We start from the raw sequence: 19,840 nt of genomic DNA, 5'->3' as shown, positions 1-19,840 counted from the left end.
TATAAACTTATTTTATTTCAGTTTTATCATGAGTTGACATCACTTTTTATTTTCTTGTTACTGAATATCAAAACTTTTCTTTTGCCATAAATTAGTGACATTTTAAAAATAACAAGTTGATCCAGTTATAATCCTGGAATAATCCCAAGATTATAACTGTAGAAGAGTTTAAACAAGAAACAGTTTGGATCCATGAAAATATGTTTCTGAATAAAACAGACATGAAGAGACTGAATTATCTTTTAATCAGTGAGAGATTTTCTAGCAGGATGAGATTCTTTAGACTCTTTAGATTCAACTCAGCACAGAAACACTGAGGAACCAGAACTGGACCAGAACCCAAATCCAGGAATCAGAGGTTCAGTGAATTTGGTGTTGAAGGTGTGGAGGAGGATCAGTGAGTCAGAGGAAACTCTGTAGAAGGACAGAATGCCAGCAGGACAGTCCACATACACTGATACTCTGTTAGAGACAGAGGAGGAGGAGAGACGAGTTTCTATGTTATTGTGAATAACAGAATAACCACCACGATCAGAGCAGCTCAGACTCCAGGAATGATCATTCCATCCAAACCAACAGTCTCTACTGTCTCCTTTCCTCCTGATTCTTCTGTAACTCACTGATATATCAACATCTCCTCTCCACTCGACCTCCCAGTAACAGCGACCAGTCAGACCAGTTCTACACAGCAGCTGAGGACGATCAAATCTGTCTGGATGATCAGGATATGACTGAAGCTCCATCACACGTGTCACCTTCCTGTTGTCTTCAGACAGTTTGAGCTCTCTGCTCACTGTGTTTGTGTCGATGGTGAGTTGACAGGAATCTGATGGAGAGAACAAACACAATCCAGCTGCAGTTATTGATCATTTATTGACACTTTGATGATGACTCCTGAATGAGTGATGTGACAGTTTGAAGATGGTTGAATGTGAGCTGCTTTGTTGTCATGAATCAGATGAAAAACACACTTACACTTCCTCAGACCTGGTGTCAGGAATGGGACTCCAGCAGGCTCCACCCTGAAAGGAGGAGGGGGGTCAGACCATCAGTCTCTTTGCGTTATGAATAGTTTTCTTCACTTTGTCATGTTTTATATTTTAACCCACAACTTTATTAAAGTTTAGAAGTTTGCTTGAAATCTGAAGTTATTTATTTCACTCTGAGATCTTTCAAACATCCATCTGATCACCATGGAGCTGCTTTTCTTCTCATCTTTGGTTCTGGGGGCTGATTGGTCTGAAGCTCCATCCAACATTGTTTTAATCTCCTTTCTATCCTCAGTAAGTCATCTTAGAAATCTAACTGCTGAACTCCTTAGACTCCTGAATGAGTGAAGTGACAGTTTGAAGATGGTTGAATCAGAATAAATTCATTATTATTTTCAGAGTTCCTATTTAGCTCCATGCTCTCCACATGTTCTTAGTCAGAAGAATATTATTCCACAATCAGCTGAAATCTTCCTGGACACTAGAGTTAAATCAATAACTGATCTATTTCCTTGATCAACATGTTTTGTCTCTTTAACCCTAACCCTATGCAGAATTAAAACTGGATCCACAGGTTTAAACAGTGATAAAGACAAAAACATACTAGTTTGAAGCGTTCAGCAAAAAGTAAACCTCCCATCACCCACTGACTAAAGTCACCAGGTGAGCAACAGGTGATCTACAGTCACTAATAACACCATGTGATCCTGCGCTACACCTATCCACAACACCAATACTGTCTGATTTGTGATGTAATTCATCTGCATATTTTAACTTCCTGTCCATCAGCCAATCAGCTTCTTGTATTTTCTCAGTAGATCCATCAGTGGAAGCCCCGCCCAGCCCATGATGCTCCTGGTTTGTGAAGACAGAGAGACAAACTGAACTCTGATAGGAAACAGTTTCAAACTGATTTTCTCTCTCCAACCTCTTGGTTCCACATGGAGCTATATTTGGCCCCCTGCTGCTCTGACTACCATGTCATTGTGGTTCCAGTAGATGGGTCGGTTTCCCAGGTTCATACAGCAACATGTGAAAGATTATTACAATTGTTAATTGGATGTAGTTTGTAAACTTACATAGACAAAATTACCAGCAATATTTATAATTTAACTGTAATAAATACAAGCCAAATACTGAATTAGCATAATAAATATTTATCTTCAAACTAAATGTTTCCCAGCAGACTGACTAAAGACATTTCTCCCTCTTCCTCCTCTATCAGACCTTCTCTGCTCCTGCAGCAGGTTCCTCCATACCTGAGAGCTTCCAGTCTCCAGTGTGGATCCTTCAGTCCAGCCCACAGCAGCTTCACTCCTGAGTCTCCTGGATGATTGTAGCTCAGGTCCAACTCTTTCAGATGGGAGGGGTTGGAGGTCAGAGCTGAGGCCAGAGAAGCACAGCCTTCCTCTGAGACCAAACAGCCTGATAAGCTGCAGACACACAATTCATCACATGATGAGAAAATGAGAACATTGAGGTAGAAACCAAAGTCTGAACTGGTTATTTTCATGAGAGGAAAACACACAAGAAACTGGTGCTTAACCTGTTAATAATATGAAATATTAATAAAACTGTATTTCCTTTTGTAAGTAATGAAAATCAACATTTCCCACATGATTAGCCATTATTATGTGCTTAGATTTAGCATGGTTAACCATGTCACAGTCAGACATCTATTATTTTAACAAATAATAATTACAACATCCTTGAAAGATGGTATACGACAGAATTCTGGTTTCACCAGGATTGAGAACATTTTACCTGAGAGTTTCCAGGTTGCAGTTTGGACTCTTCAGTCCAGCAGAGAGAAGCTTCACTCCTGAATCCTGCAGGTTGTTGTTACTCAGGTCCAGTTCTCTGAGACTGGAGGACTGGGAGCTGAGAACTGAGGACAGAGCTTCACAGCTTCTCTCTGAGAGGTTACAGCCACTCAGTCTGAGGAGACAGAGAGAAAAATCTGTTATTAAAATAATTTTACAACTATTTATGTTGCCTTTTGTTGTGAACTGGTTCAGTCTGTAGATGGGCCTCAAGCCATGAAGGACTGAACTAAAGGCAACAAGGAGGCTGGCAAGAGAAATATTAAATTCCTCTACGAACTAAATTAATCCCATGTCAGTTTTAACAGAAAGAGTCCAATGAAGCCTGAGAATCAAGGCTGGACTGAAGAACAGCATCAGGTTTAGTTTGAGGATCAGCATCAGAGCTGGTTTGAGGGAAAACAGCAGCTTGAATCAAAGCAGAGAGAATCTGGAATTTCATCTTTCCATTTTTTAACTGTTGGATACAGAGATGGAAAACTGAGCAGCAACTGACAAAAGCTGTTCCTTTGAGCAACAAGCTAAATATTTACCTTCATACTAAATGTTTCCCAGCAGACTGACTAAAGACATTTCTCCCTCTTCCTCCTCTATCAGACCTTCTCTGCTCCTGCAGCAGGTTCCTCCATACCTGAGAGCTTCCAGTCTCCAGTGTGGATCCTTCAGTCCAGCCCACAGCAGCTTCACTCCTGAGTCTCCTGGATGATTGTAGCTCAGGTCCAACTCTTTCAGATGGGAGGGGTTGGAGGTCAGAGCTGAGGCCAGAGAAGCACAGCCTTCCTCTGAGACCAAACAGCCTGATAAGCTGCAGACACACAATTCATCACATGATGAGAAAATGAGAACATTGAGGTAGAAACCAAGGTCTGAAGTGGTTATTTTCATGGGAGGAAAACACACAAGAAGTGATATTAAGTATGATTTCAATATAAAATGGTAATAAAACTTAATAAAACTACTTCATTCTGTAGACAATAAAAATAAACATTTAACACTTGTAGAAGGGACGAGAAAGTCTAAAAACTGGTTGGAGAAAAAATCTGCAATAATGCTTCTTTGTACACTGAGGATGCAGCAATCTGTCAAGTGTCCAGCGTTACACTAACAGTTAAATCCTGATCCCCACCTTTCTACATTCCTCTCTTCTTGGTTCTTTCAGCCTGGAGTAAATAAAAACCAGCTGAGTTTATGTGTTAAGACTTAGCATGATTAGACTAATCAAAGTCAGACATCTACTGATGTTATAGTCTGCTACTGAAATAACATTTATATAATCTCTTATAGCAGGTCATGGACAGAAATCTGGTTTCACCAGGATTGAGAACATTTTACCTGAGAGTTTCCAGGTTGCAGTTTGGACTCTTCAGTCCAGCAGAGAGAAGCTTCACTCCTGAATCCTGCAGGTTGTTGTTACTCAGGTCCAGTTCTCTGAGACTGGAGGACTGGGAGCTGAGAACTGAGGACAGAGCTTCACAGCTTCTCTCTGAGAGGTTACAGTCACTCAGTCTGAGGAGACAGAGAGAAAAATCTGTTATTAAACAATTCTTCAAAATTGTATTGTTTTTCCGAACAACAATATTTTTCAGAAAACTTTTTTTTACTCGGGCTGTTGTTAAACAAATATTTTAGTAATTGAGTAATCTATCAATTATTCTTACGATTAATTGAGTAATTGGGGAAAAAAATTATAAAATAAAATATTGGTAAATCTGGCATAACACCGGTGTTTCTATGGCATATCAATATCAGTCCAGTTATTCATTTTTGAGCTTCACTAACAGTTACTTTTCTGTAGTTTAGAAAATTAACCTGTAACAATAATAGCTCACTTTCTAAGTTAACCTGAAGAAAAGTTATACAAAGATCTGAAATTCTATTCAATTTAATAATAAAGAGGCTCACAAATACGCTTATAAAAAATGTCTATACTCCAGCTTTTAGTTTATGTATTCATCTTCAGTCAAATAGATGAATTCTCATCTTGCCCCATACCTGTCAAGCTTTGGGTTTGAGTATACGGGAAATGTCGCCTGGAGTTTGCGGGCTGGGGGCAGGAGAACGAATGTTAGATGGGGTGGAGGAGAGGAAATAAACCAGGGGATGAAAGTAAGAATGGGGGGAAGCAATACAGAATATTTATGGCACCTTCGTTCATCACACTCAGAAACTCATCAACCAGCCATGTACTGCCGTGATGATTTCTGCCACCTGTTTGTTGAGACCGTGATGATATGAAATTTATTGTGCGGTTTGTCCATAAAGCTACACTTAGACTGTAACCACCAACTACTTTAGCTTTCGTCAACAACTCAGAGGCGGAAGTCAGAGCTACGTGTAATGCAAATACAGTAATGTCCCAGCCAGAACACGGTGTGCTAAATAATAAAATATAAATTAACAAAGCTTTGAGGCAAGTAAATTTTCCTAGAGGAATTTTAATAATTGAGGTAATCGAATCATTCGAGGAATCATTTCAGCCCTACATTTTACAACTATTTATGTTGCCTTCTGTTGTGAACTGGACAGAACAACAGGCAACAAGGAGGCTGGAAAGAGAATTATACAATTCCATAAGAAACTAAGTGAATCATATTTCAATTTTAACATAAAGAGGAGGTCTTTTACTACTTGAATATGTAACATTATGTCCAGCTGCTGAAGGAAGTCTGTCTCCCATACCCCTCAGTTTGACACTTTGAAGAGACAATGCACCGATAAATAAACTGAAACATGAATATATATTTACCCCATCAATAGCAGATTTCTATCAAAATAAATGCAGTAACAATCTGTGTCCTTACAGAGCTTTGTTGGAGGCTTTAACCACTGGCAGCAGCCTCAGAAGAACCTCCTCTGAAGCAGAGTATTTCTTCAGGTCAAACACATCCAGATCTTTTCCTGATGACACTAAGATGAAAACCAGAGCTGACCACTGAGCAGGAGACAGTTTATCTGTGGAGAGACTTCCTGAACTCAGAGACTGTTGGATCTCCTCCACTAGAGAACGATCATTCAGTTCATTCAGACAGTGGAACAGATTGATGCTTTTCTCTGCAGACACATTTTTACTGATCTTCTTCTTGATGTACTGAACTGTTTTCTGATTGGTCTGTGACCTACTTCCTGTCTTTGTCAGCAGACCTTGTAGGAGTCTCTGATTGGTCTGCAGTGAAAGTCCCAGGAGGAAGCGAAGGAACAAGTCCAGGTGTCCATTTGGACTCTGTAAGGCCTGGTCAACAGCTCTCTGATGGAGATTATTTATATTTGATTTGTAAAAAAGTTTAGTAAAAAATGATGGTTGATTTTCTTCCATCAGGTTGACTCCAGAGTTGATGAAGGTCAGATGAACATGAAGAGCAGCCAGAAACTCCTGAACACTCAGATGGACGAAGCAGAACACCTTGTCCTGGTACAGACCTCTCTCCTCTTTAAAGATCTGTGTGAACACTCCTGAGTACACTGAGGCTGCTCTGATATCGATGCCACACTCTGTCAGGTCTGATTCATAGAAGATCAGGTTTCCTTTCTGCAGCTGATCAAAAGCCAGTTTTCCCAGAGACTCAATCATCTTCCTGCTCTCTGGACTCCAGTGTGGATCTGTTTCAGCTCCTCCATCATACTTGACCTTCTTCACTTTGGTCTGAACCACCAGGAAGTGGATGTACATCTCAGTCAGGGTGCTGGGCAGCTCTCCTCCCTCTCTGGTCTCCAAAACATCCTCCAGAACTGTACCAGTGATCCAGCAGAAGACTGGGATGTGGCACATGATGTGGAGGCTTCGTGATGTCTTCATGTGGGAGATGATCCTGCTGGCCTGATTCTTATCTCTGAATCTCTTCCTGAAGTACTCCTCCTTCTGTGGGTCATTGAACCCCCTGACCTCTGTCACCATGCCTACACACTGAGGAGAGATCTGATTGGCTGCTGCAGGTCGTGTGGTTATCCAGAGGAGAGCAGAGGGAAGCAGTTTCCCCCTGATGAGGTTTGTCAGCAGAACATCCACTGAGGTGGACTCTGTAGCATCAGTCAGGATCTCCTTGTTGTGGAAGTCCAGAGGAAGTCGACTCTCATCCAAACCATCAAAGATGAACAGAACCTGGAAGTGTTCAAAGCTGCAGATTTTTTTGGTTTCACTAAAGAAATGATGAACAAGTTCCACCAAGCTGAACTTTTTCTCTTTCAGCACATTCAGCTCTCTGAACGTGAATGGAAATATGAACTGGATGTTCTGGTGGGCTTTGTCTTCAGCCCAGTCCAGAGTGAACTTCTGTGTTAAGACTGTTTTCCCAATGCCAGCCACTCCCTTTGTCATCACTGTTCTGATTGGTTGATCTCTTCCAGGTGGGACTTTAAAGATGTCTTCTTGTCTGATTGTTGTTTCTGGTCTGTGTGGTTTCCTGGATGCTGTTTCAATCTGTCTGACCTCATGTTCATCATTGACCTCTCCAGTCCCTCCCTCTGTGATGTAGAGCTCTGTGTAGATCTGGTTCAGAAGGGTTGGACTTCCTGCTTTAGCAATCCCCTCAAACACAGACTGGAACTTCTTCTTCAGACCAGATTTAAGTTGATGTTGACAAACTGCAGCAAATTGTTCTAATAACACAAAAAGTAAAATCAGTAACTAAACAAAATTATTTTCTGAAGAGAATGTTAATAAATGTGATTCCATCTTTTCAGACATCAGTAAATGTCTGATTTATCCATCAGGTCAAATCTTTGTAGAAATCCTCTTACTGCTCTGCAGATGGTCAGCCAGCTCCTCCTGCTTCATCCTCCTCAGGAAGTTCAGTGTGATCTTCATCACTGCCTCTCTGCTGCTCCTCCTCTGCTCTTCATCCTCACCTTCCAACACCTCATCATCTCTCTGACTCTCTGAACTTTCTGTGTCATCTGGACTCAGAACCTTCTGAATCTTCTTCAGCTCATTTTTCACAAAAGTGACAATGTTGTCCTCCAGCAGCTGGAACAGAATAATAGATGAAGGAAACATGAGACTGAAATCATGGAGCCAAACACCAGATGGATGTTGGACAGACTGACAGTCCTCTGATCTACAAAGTGCAGCATGGAGATGACAGTGAACAGAACCCATGGAAAAGTAGTTGTTGTACATATACACACCATAAATATGGAGTCCAGCTGTGTTTGATGCTGCTGAGCAGATGGACCACTGGGAACCTCTGAGCTCTGCTGGTCCACTCTGTGGAGGAACCAGGAACAATTAGGAAGTCACAAAATATTCATCCAACAGTTAACAGATTAAATCATCAAAAGTTTCACAATAAAAGCCCTTAAAGCAGAAAAATAGATCATCACATAAACACAATTCAAAGACTTTAGAAAGAGGAAGATAAACTACAAAGATGAAGAAAACTAACACCAGAATCACCCAATAGACATTTTTAAAAGTTGGTGTTGAACTTGGACTTCAAACAGTCCACAGTGTCAGCAGATCTGATGCTGGTGGAGACAGTTTCCCAGAGCTTGGGGACAGTGGAAGTGAAGGCTCTGTCCACACAGGTCTTCAGGACAGTGTGGGACATCCATCAGGTTCTGATGACTAGATCTGAGGTGATGTGGACATGGAGGAGGTCTGAGATATGTGGGTGTGTGTCCATGTGGGGTCCTCTCCTGGATGTTATTGTGAGAATTTTAAAATGGATCCTGTAGATTCCTGGAAGTTAGTGAGCTCACATTATATCTGTCCACACAGAGGCAATCAGAAGGTAAAGGTCTATGAAGTGATACTTTAATGTCAGCACTGAACCAGATGATCTAAGTAGTTGTAAAGATTTAATGTTCCTACTGATCCCACTGAGAACCAGGAGCTCAGTTTGGTTGAGTTCCAGCAAATCTCACAAACACATCATGAAGCTTTCCTTTCCTGCTGAACTGCTCTCACAATGCACACAGGAACCAACTCCAGATGGACCAGACTGGCTTTAGCAGATATTTCCCAGTGGGAAATATGTCCCACATAGAGCTTATTAGTCTGACATGGATCCAGGAAGGATCAGAACATCATCATCAACACCCCAGAGATTAATATATAAAGGTGCTTTCATTAGAACAGAGCAGTTGATTTCTATAGATAATGGATCAAACCTCTGGAAATATAACTTGAAATATTTTAGTTCTTACTGGTTCATTATCCACAGATAAAGCAATTAGAAACAGCTCACGTCTCTGATGATGGAGGTCCAGCCAGTGTTGGCATAGTTACTTTGAAAAAGTAACTTTAATCAGACTACTGATTACTCCTTGAAAAAGTAACAAAAGTTACATTACTGACTACTTGATTTGGAAAGTAACTAAGTTACATTAAAAGTAACTTTTTAGTTACTTTCAGCTCTAACAACAACTCCTGTGAAATCACATTGATCTTTGCCAACTTGTAAGCTATTTTATAATGGTATCAACAATGTGTCTCCACTGATAAGGTTGAACTGAAGAGGAGATTGTACAAAAATCTGATTTGATTGTTGTCTGAAAACTCTAAGAAAATTTTAGCCCCATTAAATTCAGCCTCCAGGTTCTGTTTACGGTATTTGGTCTTAAAACAGTGTGATCTCCTCTGCAGCTCCACAACTCAGATGCACTGGTGACATTCGAATAATAATTATAATGGCGTTAAGTTGCCATTATATTATTTAATGGAGCTTTTGTGGCTGTTTTCACGTTTATTGCTGTTCAGGTCGTTGTTTGCCTTTCTCATAAGCTCACATTCAGAGGTAATAATCTTGACATTAACAAAAACATGTCTAAATGATGGACAAAGAATGAGTGACTACCTTAATGACGGACAAATTCTGGATTTATTGAGTCTCTGCTTATTTCAAAACCCAAATGAGTAACTTCATGTTCAAAACAGCCCAAAGAAGTCATTAAATCTGACTTAAAAATGAATAATCACTTCAGAAACTGAAAATAGTTCAGTTTTTCCACCAACAAAATCTTCCTCTATTTCTGTTTCCTTAGAGATCTGTCACTCAACAAGACAGTAGAGAATCATTCTAAATAACAAAAGAAGATAGTCAGTGTGATAATTTCTTGATTCATCACTCTTACAGAAACCACAGCTGGGTTCTGGTTGTGGCTTTATTTGCTGATAGAAAAAAAATCTACAATAAACTTTCTGTGGAGATTTGATATAAATATCATTTTTATTTTGACTCCTTGTAAAATAAAGAGATGTGAGACAAACAGAACCACACAGATCATCAACTTCATGTTCTAAATGATTCCCATCAGAACCAGTCCTCCAAGTTGGTGTGATTTCCAAAATTATCCAGCCTTCTTTAAAGGCAGAAATATCTGTTTCTGAGATTTTGGATGATGTTTGAAATAGGAATCACAAAATCCATAACCTTCATTCAACATTAATCATTCAGATTTAAGCAATATAAATACCAACCTAGACATTAAATTAACTTCTGCCTTGTTGTTTGTGTGTTAAGAATAATATTTGATAAAATAAATGTGCCTGTTTCATTTGGAAAATTTTAGTTGATGCAAAACAGAATAAAATGTAGTTAAATGTGTGGTTCAAAGGTCATGTCAACATAATAATTTATGTGTCCTGATTGAGGATTTTCGTTGTTCTTTACATTTTATAATTTAGAGTTACAACAGAAAAGTGAGTTTATTCTGGTTAGATATTTTGTTTCCTGTTATTCATCAGCAGTAATTTTTTACTTATGGTGGCCTCTAGGGAGGAGAATCACTACATGAATTTATTTGATATCAGGGAAACATCTGGAAATCAGACCAGATTTCTAGACTTCTGTTAACTAGATGGACCTGGAGGAACTATAGACTGTAGATCCAAAATGGACCTGATTAATACTCCAAAGATCTTTCATTAATTTACCAACAATCCAGTTGAACTTCATTGCAGTCATTGGAGACTGTAGTAGCCAGATTAATACTGGGGCATTTTCAGTTTGGCACCTGTAAATTGGCCCCTATTTGGCATAATAAACAAATACGCCAATTCCCAAAACAATGATAATACAGGAGAAAATATGTGACAAAACGTGACATTAACACATTAATTTAGATGCCATATAACATGCAAAGTGTGGAAATTGGTCTCTCAATAATATTGGATTTAGTCTTCAATGTCAATGACCTCAGAAAACCATCTGGAAACATTTCCAAAACCTTCCCAAGATGCCAGGATCCTCGAGGTGCAGAAGGATCCATTATGACCACAATATCTCCAATAGCAAGAGTTTTCATCCTCTCATTCTATTTCTGCCTTTCTTGAAGCAAAGGTAAATATTATTGAACCCATCTCTTCCAAAACAGGTCAGCAAGTATTGGACCTGTTTTCATCATCTTCTTTCATACTGATCCTCCAGCTTATATGTTCCATGGGGAAGTGAAGGCTTTCTTCAGAGCAAGAGCAGATGATTGGGGGTAAGTGGCTGCAGATCATTTGGATCATCTGAGAGGGTTGTAATAGGGCGATCATTCAAGATGGCTTCTGCTTCACACAATACTGTACTCAGCCCTTCATCATCAAGAGTTGGCTGACGCAGCACTAAGTTGAGAACTTTTCTCACCAGACTAATCATTCGCTCCCAAACACCAACAAAATGGGAAGCAGCAGGTGGATTAAAAATCCAATTAATTTCCACCTGTACCAAAAATGATTTTATTGTGTTCTGGTTTAGCTTAACAAAAGTTTCTTTCAGTTCTCTCAGCACCAACAAAGTTTGTTCCATTATCAGATCATAAATGTTTAATTTGTCCTCTTCTGCTGATAAATCTCTCATGATTTCAACTCCTGGTTCGAAGGCTTTTTCAATCTGGAGAGACTCAGACGGAGAGAAAAGCAGCGATTAGGGGGTTTATTAACAAACACAAAATTTAAAGTTCTTTCTCCCCTGATCATGGAGCCTTCCTTGAGATCATTTATGCTGGTTCAGAATGTCATCCTCCTGGGGCCCGACACTGGTGGTGGAGGTCAGTGGATGATGAGAGCCTGAAGAGCCAGGAGAGCATAATAGGATTGAGCCTGACAACCATGGTTGAAGGCTATCAACTTCTTGATGATTGTTCAGCTTGATAGGTCAGTGGCAAGACCATGCACATTGATTTAGTCTTCCAGTTTGAATTTGCGCCTAGGCTTCATAAGAAAGGCTCTGTACTGTAGAGCAGTGGTCCCCAACCAGAACAGAAACAGAAACAGATCACAACTTTGGAAAGTTTCTTTGCGAAGGGGAAAAAGCCCAGAGAAGAGACAGGAGAATTGATTAATCCGGTAGGTAATTACCATATTCCAAGCCCGCTCTGCATGACATGCGGTCTCTCATCACTCTGAGATGAGACCGTCTCGTTGCAGAAAAACAAGTCCAGGGTTCCCATTAGTCGTTATCTTGAGTTAAAATTTTCACGAAAGTAAAATATCTGAATCTTATTTTGAAGGGCTATGTTAACGTTACCATGGCGACCAGAGTCAGAGCGTTACGGCAGTGGTCGAGACGAGATGAGAGGAGTAGAGCTTGTGAGTTTCAGGTCTGGTTCACATGACACGATTTAAAGATTGTCGGCCGATTTTCCAAACCGCTAACCCTAATCCACACACAACACGAGCCGATAAAAGTCCAACAGGTTCTATCGGTTCATGTGTCCACTGCAGGAGCAACACACCACCAAAGATTCCACTCAGAACATGATTCAGAGGAAAATCAATAAATCTCAACATACTGGTGAATACCAGAGAATAATAAAAGACGCATAACTATGTGGAAGCAGTAGTGATAGTTTGTGGACTCATTTTAAGCGATAAAAGACGTAACAAAAAGAAAAGAAGGGAGCAGCCGCTCTACTTGCTGCACTATGATTTGGATCTGAGTTACGTTTCTTCGTAGTTAACATTTTTAACTGAATAAACATAATCACATATAATAAACATATGTAAAAATTACTTTTACATATAGTAACAACCATTTTTATCACTTGATGTCACCTTTTCTTTAGTATCCTCTGGTTTGGTCAGCTTTCTGATTGGCTCCCTGTCACATTCAACAGGCTGCGTTCTCACTAGTCAGGAAAAACCCCTGCTGCGAATGAAGACAATATTGAATGTGCCTGAATTTAGATCACATTCAACAAACTGAGCACACCACTGTATTGTTAGATTGTTGTAAAGGAAAATACACACAAAAATAAAAATAAAAAAAGCCCAGTGGGTCCAGCATGCAGAAACATTATCCTCTCCTATTACTGTTTTGAAAATGACCTCCTGATAATAAAAGGTTTACACTGATGTAGAGCAGTGTTTTCAACCACTGTGCTGAACACTAGTGTCTTGATTCAGGTGTGGAAATCATCAATTTCACCTAATTGGTCTAAGAAAATATTTGAAACAAATTAATTATCTGCAAATAATATGCCATTTTTGAGTTTCTGCTTAGAAGTCACTAGCGGTTATTACGGAAAAATTATAATTTTTTAATACAGCTAATCTTACAGGTGTATTATAATGAACAGTCTGATTTTGAACCTTCTTAATTTAAACAGGTTTGTGTAAAATTTGAAACTAAAACTACTCTATCAGTAAATATTTAGAAGTAGGTCAAATCTGATCTCTCTGTGAGGTTCCTCCTGCTGTGTTATCAGAGGACAGGACATAAAATTAATTGAAACAGAACTCTGTTGGGTTGAACATCAAAGTCTTTAATCACATCTGGCATGGTTTAAACTAAAATGCAACATAGAATGTTGAGATCATTAACATTTTTCTAAGTATTAATAGCAAGTTTATTTAAAGTGCATTATCTAAGTTCAGAATGGTGAATGCTGAATGTATTTAATGTACTGTCTATGATAATATCTGAACCAAATGGAAATTGTTTCAATGAAAATGTGTTGTTTAGTATTAGAAAATTGTTCAGGATTTTATGTGATAAGGCAAGGATTCAAATCTTTGGAGAAGCTGAATGCAGTAGTCCAGAATTAGGTTTGTGAAGATAATCTTTTACTGAGCTTAACTTTGTGAACACTCAATTTCCAGGTATCTGTGAAGTCTTGTTTTGCTTTTATTTGCCCAAATGGCCTTAGAGGAAGACCAGGATGCAGCTGCTTGTCCTGTTCTTCCAGAGAGCAAATGGCCTTTGATCTCTGGTGAGAAATTAATCTAAGTTCCTCTGAGTGTCAGAATCTGGTTGGTTGAACCAACATAATGAATACATTAACAAGGAGAGAAACGTCTTCACTATAAGAGATGAACATGAAAAATAATAATTCAGATTGCTGGTATATTTCATTTTGGCATCAGCCTTCTCCAAAGACATGTCTTTGCATTCTGTCCTTGTTTTTATTCTTTGTCTGTCTCAGGCAATGAGTCTGTATCTTGCTGCTTTGCAGCTCATGTTTACTTCATTGTGGTTTCCATGAGATTAACGCTGTAACTCTGTGATCATCACGCATGTTGATTACATGGCTCGCCAGAAGAACTTGGATCAGGAAATAGAGAAGATTGCTAACATATTTCTTCTTCAACACTGTAATAATGTAATTTCCTTATCACTAGATGATTGTAGGTACATAGCATTGCGTTAAAACAGAGAATAAACTTTTTCACAACAACAGCTGCATCTGAAAGGGCTGGCACTTCCTGTTTTCACTGTAATCCAAGTTCTGAAAAACGTTTCCTCCTGGTCCTTTCATTATCATTATAATTTCAGCACTTTCTTTTGCTGATAATGCGAATTGCACCAACAAATGTGTGAAAACAAGTTCTTCCACAAAGAATATCCACATGTCAAAGTAAGAAAAGAAGCTTAGCAGCTAACCGCTTCTACAAGATGAACTACAAACATATTAGGAAGCTAATTTAGTTTCAAATTTAATATTAGACAGACATAGTTTAAACTTTTCAAATATGTTTGACATTCTGAAATGTATTTGCCAGTACAGTTGTAAAATAAGCATGCTGGAACTTAGTTATGAGATACTAGATCGCTTGATGTTGAAACTATGCTTTACTTTTGCAGCCTGTAGTGTCAGATAATGTCCAGGACAGCTAGTTGTCAGAGCGCTTCAGATCCACATACTAAATTACATTTACTGTCAAATATATGATCTTAAAATAACAGTACTATAGTTATGTACACAATTTATTCCTCCTTTGATTGTTAAGCGTCCATTTAAGCTCCTTTCCCATTTGTATTTTGTAAGTGCCATATAAAAGTTGTAATCTCAATATTACTTGTGGCAAATATAATTTCTCTCATAATTTGTTTGGAAAATGTCTTTTTTGTAGGCAGTGAAAAAATACAGGCTCAATTGCTGTCAAAACTGTGCCAAATCAGTCCCTTGATGTCCTAATAAATTGCTCAGCCATCCCTTTATTTGTTCTTTAGTTTGAAATGTTTCTGTATGAAACATCCTAAACCTCAGCGACATGGTGGTGTGCCCAAAACTATGGGGAAAAGGTATCTCCTCCACACTTTACAGAGTTTACACAGGTATAACTATTGGTTTATATTTGTACTTTGTCAAAATGATGATTATTATGATTTTGTCACTGATGTTGGTAGGACCACTTGATCCCGACAATCTGGCATCAGGAAAATCTTCAGTCAAGCCACTTCTGGCCCTTGGTCTTTCAACTTTGGAGCTGGTTTCATCCAGATTTGGGTCTGTGCCACAGGGCTCACCAATGTCTCATCAGTGCCCACCTGACTAGTCCTCTGGGTGCATCATTCTGCACCACATGACTCCAGACTTCCCTTCTCTTCCTTTGATGCTACGTAGTCTTCCAAATATGGGTTTTGTGCCCACACTAGGTCAACTTATGCATTTGCAGTCTCTGCAAGTGTCACTGGAAATGCCTTATGAAATAGAGGCCAGAACAAGAGAGCATATATGAGAATAAGAATTATTTTCTGTATTCTGGCTAACAGAATGATTGTGGACAGAATTAGTTTGTAAAAAAAAAAACTGAGATTTTCTACAACCTCTTTAAATTTAAGACCACATTGTTGTGCCACTGTTCAGGTGTACTTTTGAAGTGGACATGTTAAGTGCAATTTGAAATATTAAATATAAAATATGATAAAAAAAAATACTTTGTTGTGTTTATTTTATTCCTATTCAAGACACTTTGATAAGAATGATTATATATTTAATATAAGCGGCTATCGACTATCATTTGTTTCCATTTTTGGTTGATGGTGTGCCTCGTGATTTTTTCAATGAAAACAATGTACCTTAACTCAAAAAAGGTTGAAAAACACTGATGTAGAGGATCACCATCAAAATCAGGAATGTCAAGTGGTGGGAGAGTCATATTCTGTTGCTGTTTTACCAAGGCTGCTGTGATTTCAGTTTGTCTGCTCATGATGGTAAGAAGTTCTCCAGGTAATTGTAAACTGTTTGATGGTTGGGTTATATTCTCATTATATTTGAAAAGCTCTTTTGATTGTATTTGGGTTCCACTGGCTTTATGTTGACCCCCACAGGGTGCTGGTTTGTTGCTACAGTTCTCTTTGGTCTTACATCCACAGGTTTATTTTTCTTTGATGTCAACTTTAATTCATTTCTTTGTTTAGTCTGGTTTACATCATCACTTTGATTTGTTGGATTTTCATTGTAATTTTTAGGAAGAAGGTCTTTTGCTGAGGGGTTCAAACTTTGCTTTAATTCATTTTCCTTTGTTTTCTTTTTATAGTATGAACTCACTGAGTTTGATGTTTGTGAGGAAACTCTAGCTTTAAATTATACATTTCCATCTGCAAGTCAGATTCACCCAACTCAGATTCCAGTGCGAGCATCTCTTTTTTTTCCCTCAGTTTCTCTTCTTGCTAATTGCAGTTTGAGAAATTCACTTATTTACACTAGAAATAAACTCATCATTAGGAATCATGTTTGTTTTAAACCATATTTCATGATTATCTTTTTCATCATGTGGCAAAACCCCCAGAAAAAACTCATGCAAACATTTGGTATCATCACACAACATATCAACAATAGGACTTAAAATCTTTGTTTTTTCACCTTTTGACATTAAATCAGGAATTTCTTTTCTTATATTACCCGTTTTGTTCAATTTAGATTTTCGTTCTTTTTGTAATGTTTCAAGTTTTTCAGCAAATGACTTTTCTGTTAATTTAACAATATGTGTTTGAGTTTCCCCACCAATAGCCATTTGTTCAGTCTCAGTATTTTTGTTCATTTCCGTAGTGCCAAAGTCCACTAGAAAGACAAATGCGCAAAAAAACGATACTAGATGAGCCTCAAACGCAAAGAGGCAATGGCCAATATTATTAAACAATTACCAATGCATTGGTTTTAATGAACAAATAAAGGCCATTAATGGTGTAGCAATACACATATCTGTTGACATTCTGTGACACCATACATATTACATCTTAGACGTAATACATATGAAAAGAAAAATAACCTGAAATTCAGTCCAATGTTTTCATGACAACAGAACTTATCATCACATGGTCACAATAACAGATATAAACTGAACAGTTACAGCAGTTAGAAACATCTCACCTCTCTGATGGTGGAGATCCAGGAGATTTAAAGTCAATGAGAATACCCTTTGACCTGTCACTCTTAAAGGACACACAGCTGGGTTCTGGTTCTGGTTTGAGTCTCTGATGGATCCTGACAGAAACATGATGATTAAAACTTAATCAGCAAAGAGGAGCAGCAGCAGCTTCATCACCACGTCTGTTCTGGCCTGATATAGTGAACGCTGTGTGAAAAGGGCTGTGGACAGTTAGAGATGGTGACCTCACCTCTGACCTTTGCTCTGGCTCTCATCTTCCCCACACAGAGTGGTTTTAGAGGGAGGGACTCCCTCCTCTCTGTCCTCACACTGATCCATGCTGCTGAATTCACATCAGCTCACACACACTTTCTACCTTCACCTGCAGAGGAAACACACATCATTCATCTGCACATCAACTCTGATCATCCTTTACATCATTAGAGCTGGAAAAAGATCAGCTGCTCCTCCTCTGATTGGCTCTTCTTCTCTGCTTCATATCAGTGTCAGGTGAATGCAGTCAGACAGCAGAGAGGCAGAGGAAGCTGCCATCAGCTGCTGCACTTCTACTATCAGTCCACTAGATGGAGACATGGAGCAACATTTACATTCACTGATTCAACCTGAACAACAGGAAGTATTTTAGTTAATTATTAATCTCTACAAGTGGATTAAATGCGATTAAGATTAAGTATTATGTATTAAGTAATTTGACTGAAGTGAACACATTTTACTAAAGCAACATTTAATTCTGAAAGGAAGTAGGACGAACTTGTTTTGTCTGATTCTAATGGAGACCAGAGTTCAGTACAAGGAAATAAAAATCATGAATCAATTTGTTCAGAGAAGAAAAATAAACATCAGATGTTCATCATGTTTGATTCTAGTTCATCAATAATCCTGTAGATTAACCTTAAAACAACAGAGATTAAACTTTGATCTGAAATTAGAGGTGAACATTTTCTCCAAACATCAGAGAGAAAAATAAGAAACAGACAGTAAAGTTTCTGAAGACAAAGTTTGAGTAGAAAACAAAGAAAACTTACAGTTTGTTCAGACAATCCAAAGAGTTGAACAAGAATATGTGATCAACAAACTGAGACCCAACAGAACCAGACTGGTGCCTCACCTTAACAGGTGAGTTTTAAACAGAAAGTATTCTGAGTAGAAATGAACCCAAACTGGTTTGACTGGTCAGACTGAGAACTGTCAGAGGAAAGTTTATCTGTTGACGTCTGAAGACATAAAATCTACTCATGACTCCCAGTTTGAACACAAATATTCTGCTGCTGTTATTCTGATGATCCAGGTTCTGTTCAGCTCTAATGGAACCAGAACCTGTTTTAACTGGGAACCAACTGGTATCTTCACTGGTGAGGATTTATCTCCCGCTGGTGGTAAAACTACAACCTGAATAGCTGGATTCTGACCTCAGCAGCTGGAACAATGACACAGATGAAACCACTAACTACTGAAAAATGGGATGTTTGGATTTGATCAGGTCTGCAGATTCAACTGCAAATTAAGGTAGAAAGTTTAAACTGATGATGTAAAATCTGATCATCCTTTACATCATTAGAGCTGGAAAAAGATCAGCTGCTCCTCCTCTGATTGGCTCTTCTTCTCTGCTTCATATCAGTGTCAGGTGAATGCAGTCAGACAGCAGAGAGGCAGAGGAAGCTGCCATCAGCTGCTGCACTTCTACTATCAGTCCACTAGATGGAGACATGGAGCAACATTTACATTCACTGATTCAACCTGAACAACAGGAAGTATTTTAGTTTATTATTAATCTCTACAAGTGGATTATCAGCTGCATCAAAGATTACCTATTTAATAATCTGACTGAATTGAACACATTTCAACAATATTATTTTATAATAACAATAATATACATTAACATTTTAGTTTTAAAAGAAGCAACAAGACACTGTTGTTTCTGAGTTTGATTCCAGGAAATGAAATCATGAAGCAGTTTGTTCAGAGAAGAAAACAAAGAATCAACAGCTGTTCATCATTCCAGCTCTAAATAATCTAATAATCCTCCAGATTAACCTTCAAACAGCAGAGAGATGAAACTTTCAACTGAAATCAGAAGTGAACATGTTCTCTAAACATCAGAGAGCAAAAACCAGCAGGAAAGTTCCTAAAGTCAAAGTTCAAGTTGGAAAAAAATAAAAAATCAAACTTACAGTTTTGTTCAAACGATCCAAAGGGTTGATGAAGAATATTTGACCAACAAATAGAGAGACAACAACCGGACTGGACCACACCTTGAAAGGTGAATTCAAACTGAAAGTTTCATAACAGCTTACCTGTCCAGTTTCTTATTTCAGAGCCAAGTCCCGCCCCTTTCTGTTTGCTGCAGCAAGGTGGTTCCACATCTCCGCTAACACTTGGCGGAACAGAAATACAAGTTTTGTGTGTTTTTTCAATCAAATGGGATCCATAACTTCTAAATAATTGCAGAAAAAACAAAATACTACAAAAAAGAGCATCAAACTTCTGTTGCA

The 19,840-nt window shown here is 38.5% G+C and overlaps 1 protein-coding gene across 1 annotated transcript; it reads right to left on the bottom strand.

The window, feature by feature from the left end:
• LOC122847057 (NLR family CARD domain-containing protein 3-like) lies at positions 1-18,052 on the bottom strand. Its single transcript, XM_044144417.1, has 10 exons — positions 17,578-18,052; positions 17,330-17,443; positions 7,934-8,012; positions 7,547-7,772; positions 5,614-7,405; positions 4,145-4,318; positions 2,754-2,927; positions 2,249-2,422; positions 976-1,022; positions 1-826 (listed from the first exon to the last, which is right to left on the bottom strand). The coding sequence occupies exons 1-10, from the start codon at positions 17,664-17,666 to the stop codon at positions 300-302; spliced, it is 3,396 nt and encodes a 1,131-aa protein (XP_044000352.1). The 5' UTR covers positions 17,667-18,052; the 3' UTR covers positions 1-299.
• Positions 18,053-19,840: the final 1,788 nt, after the last annotated feature.

Source organism: Gambusia affinis, linkage group LG17 (assembly GCF_019740435.1).
Source record: "Gambusia affinis linkage group LG17, SWU_Gaff_1.0, whole genome shotgun sequence".
Lineage (NCBI taxonomy): Eukaryota > Metazoa > Chordata > Actinopteri > Cyprinodontiformes > Poeciliidae > Gambusia > Gambusia affinis.
The sequence above is the reverse complement of the archived record's forward strand: the minus strand, read 5'-3'. Positions and strand labels throughout refer to the sequence as shown.

Excerpts from the sequence above, each read along its gene's own strand:
- LOC122847057 (XM_044144417.1), bottom strand. The coding sequence starts at position 17,666 with ATGGATCAGTGTGAGGACAGAGAGGAGGGAGTCCCTCCCTCTAAAACC. Across the intron at positions 8,013-17,329 it reads GGATCTCCACCATCAGAGAG|AGTGGACCAGCAGAGCTCAG; the intron begins GTGAGATGTTTC and ends GTTCCTCCACAG. Across the intron at positions 827-975 it reads GACACCAGGTCTGAGGAAGT|ATTCCTGTCAACTCACCATC; the intron begins GTAAGTGTGTTT and ends TCTCTCCATCAG.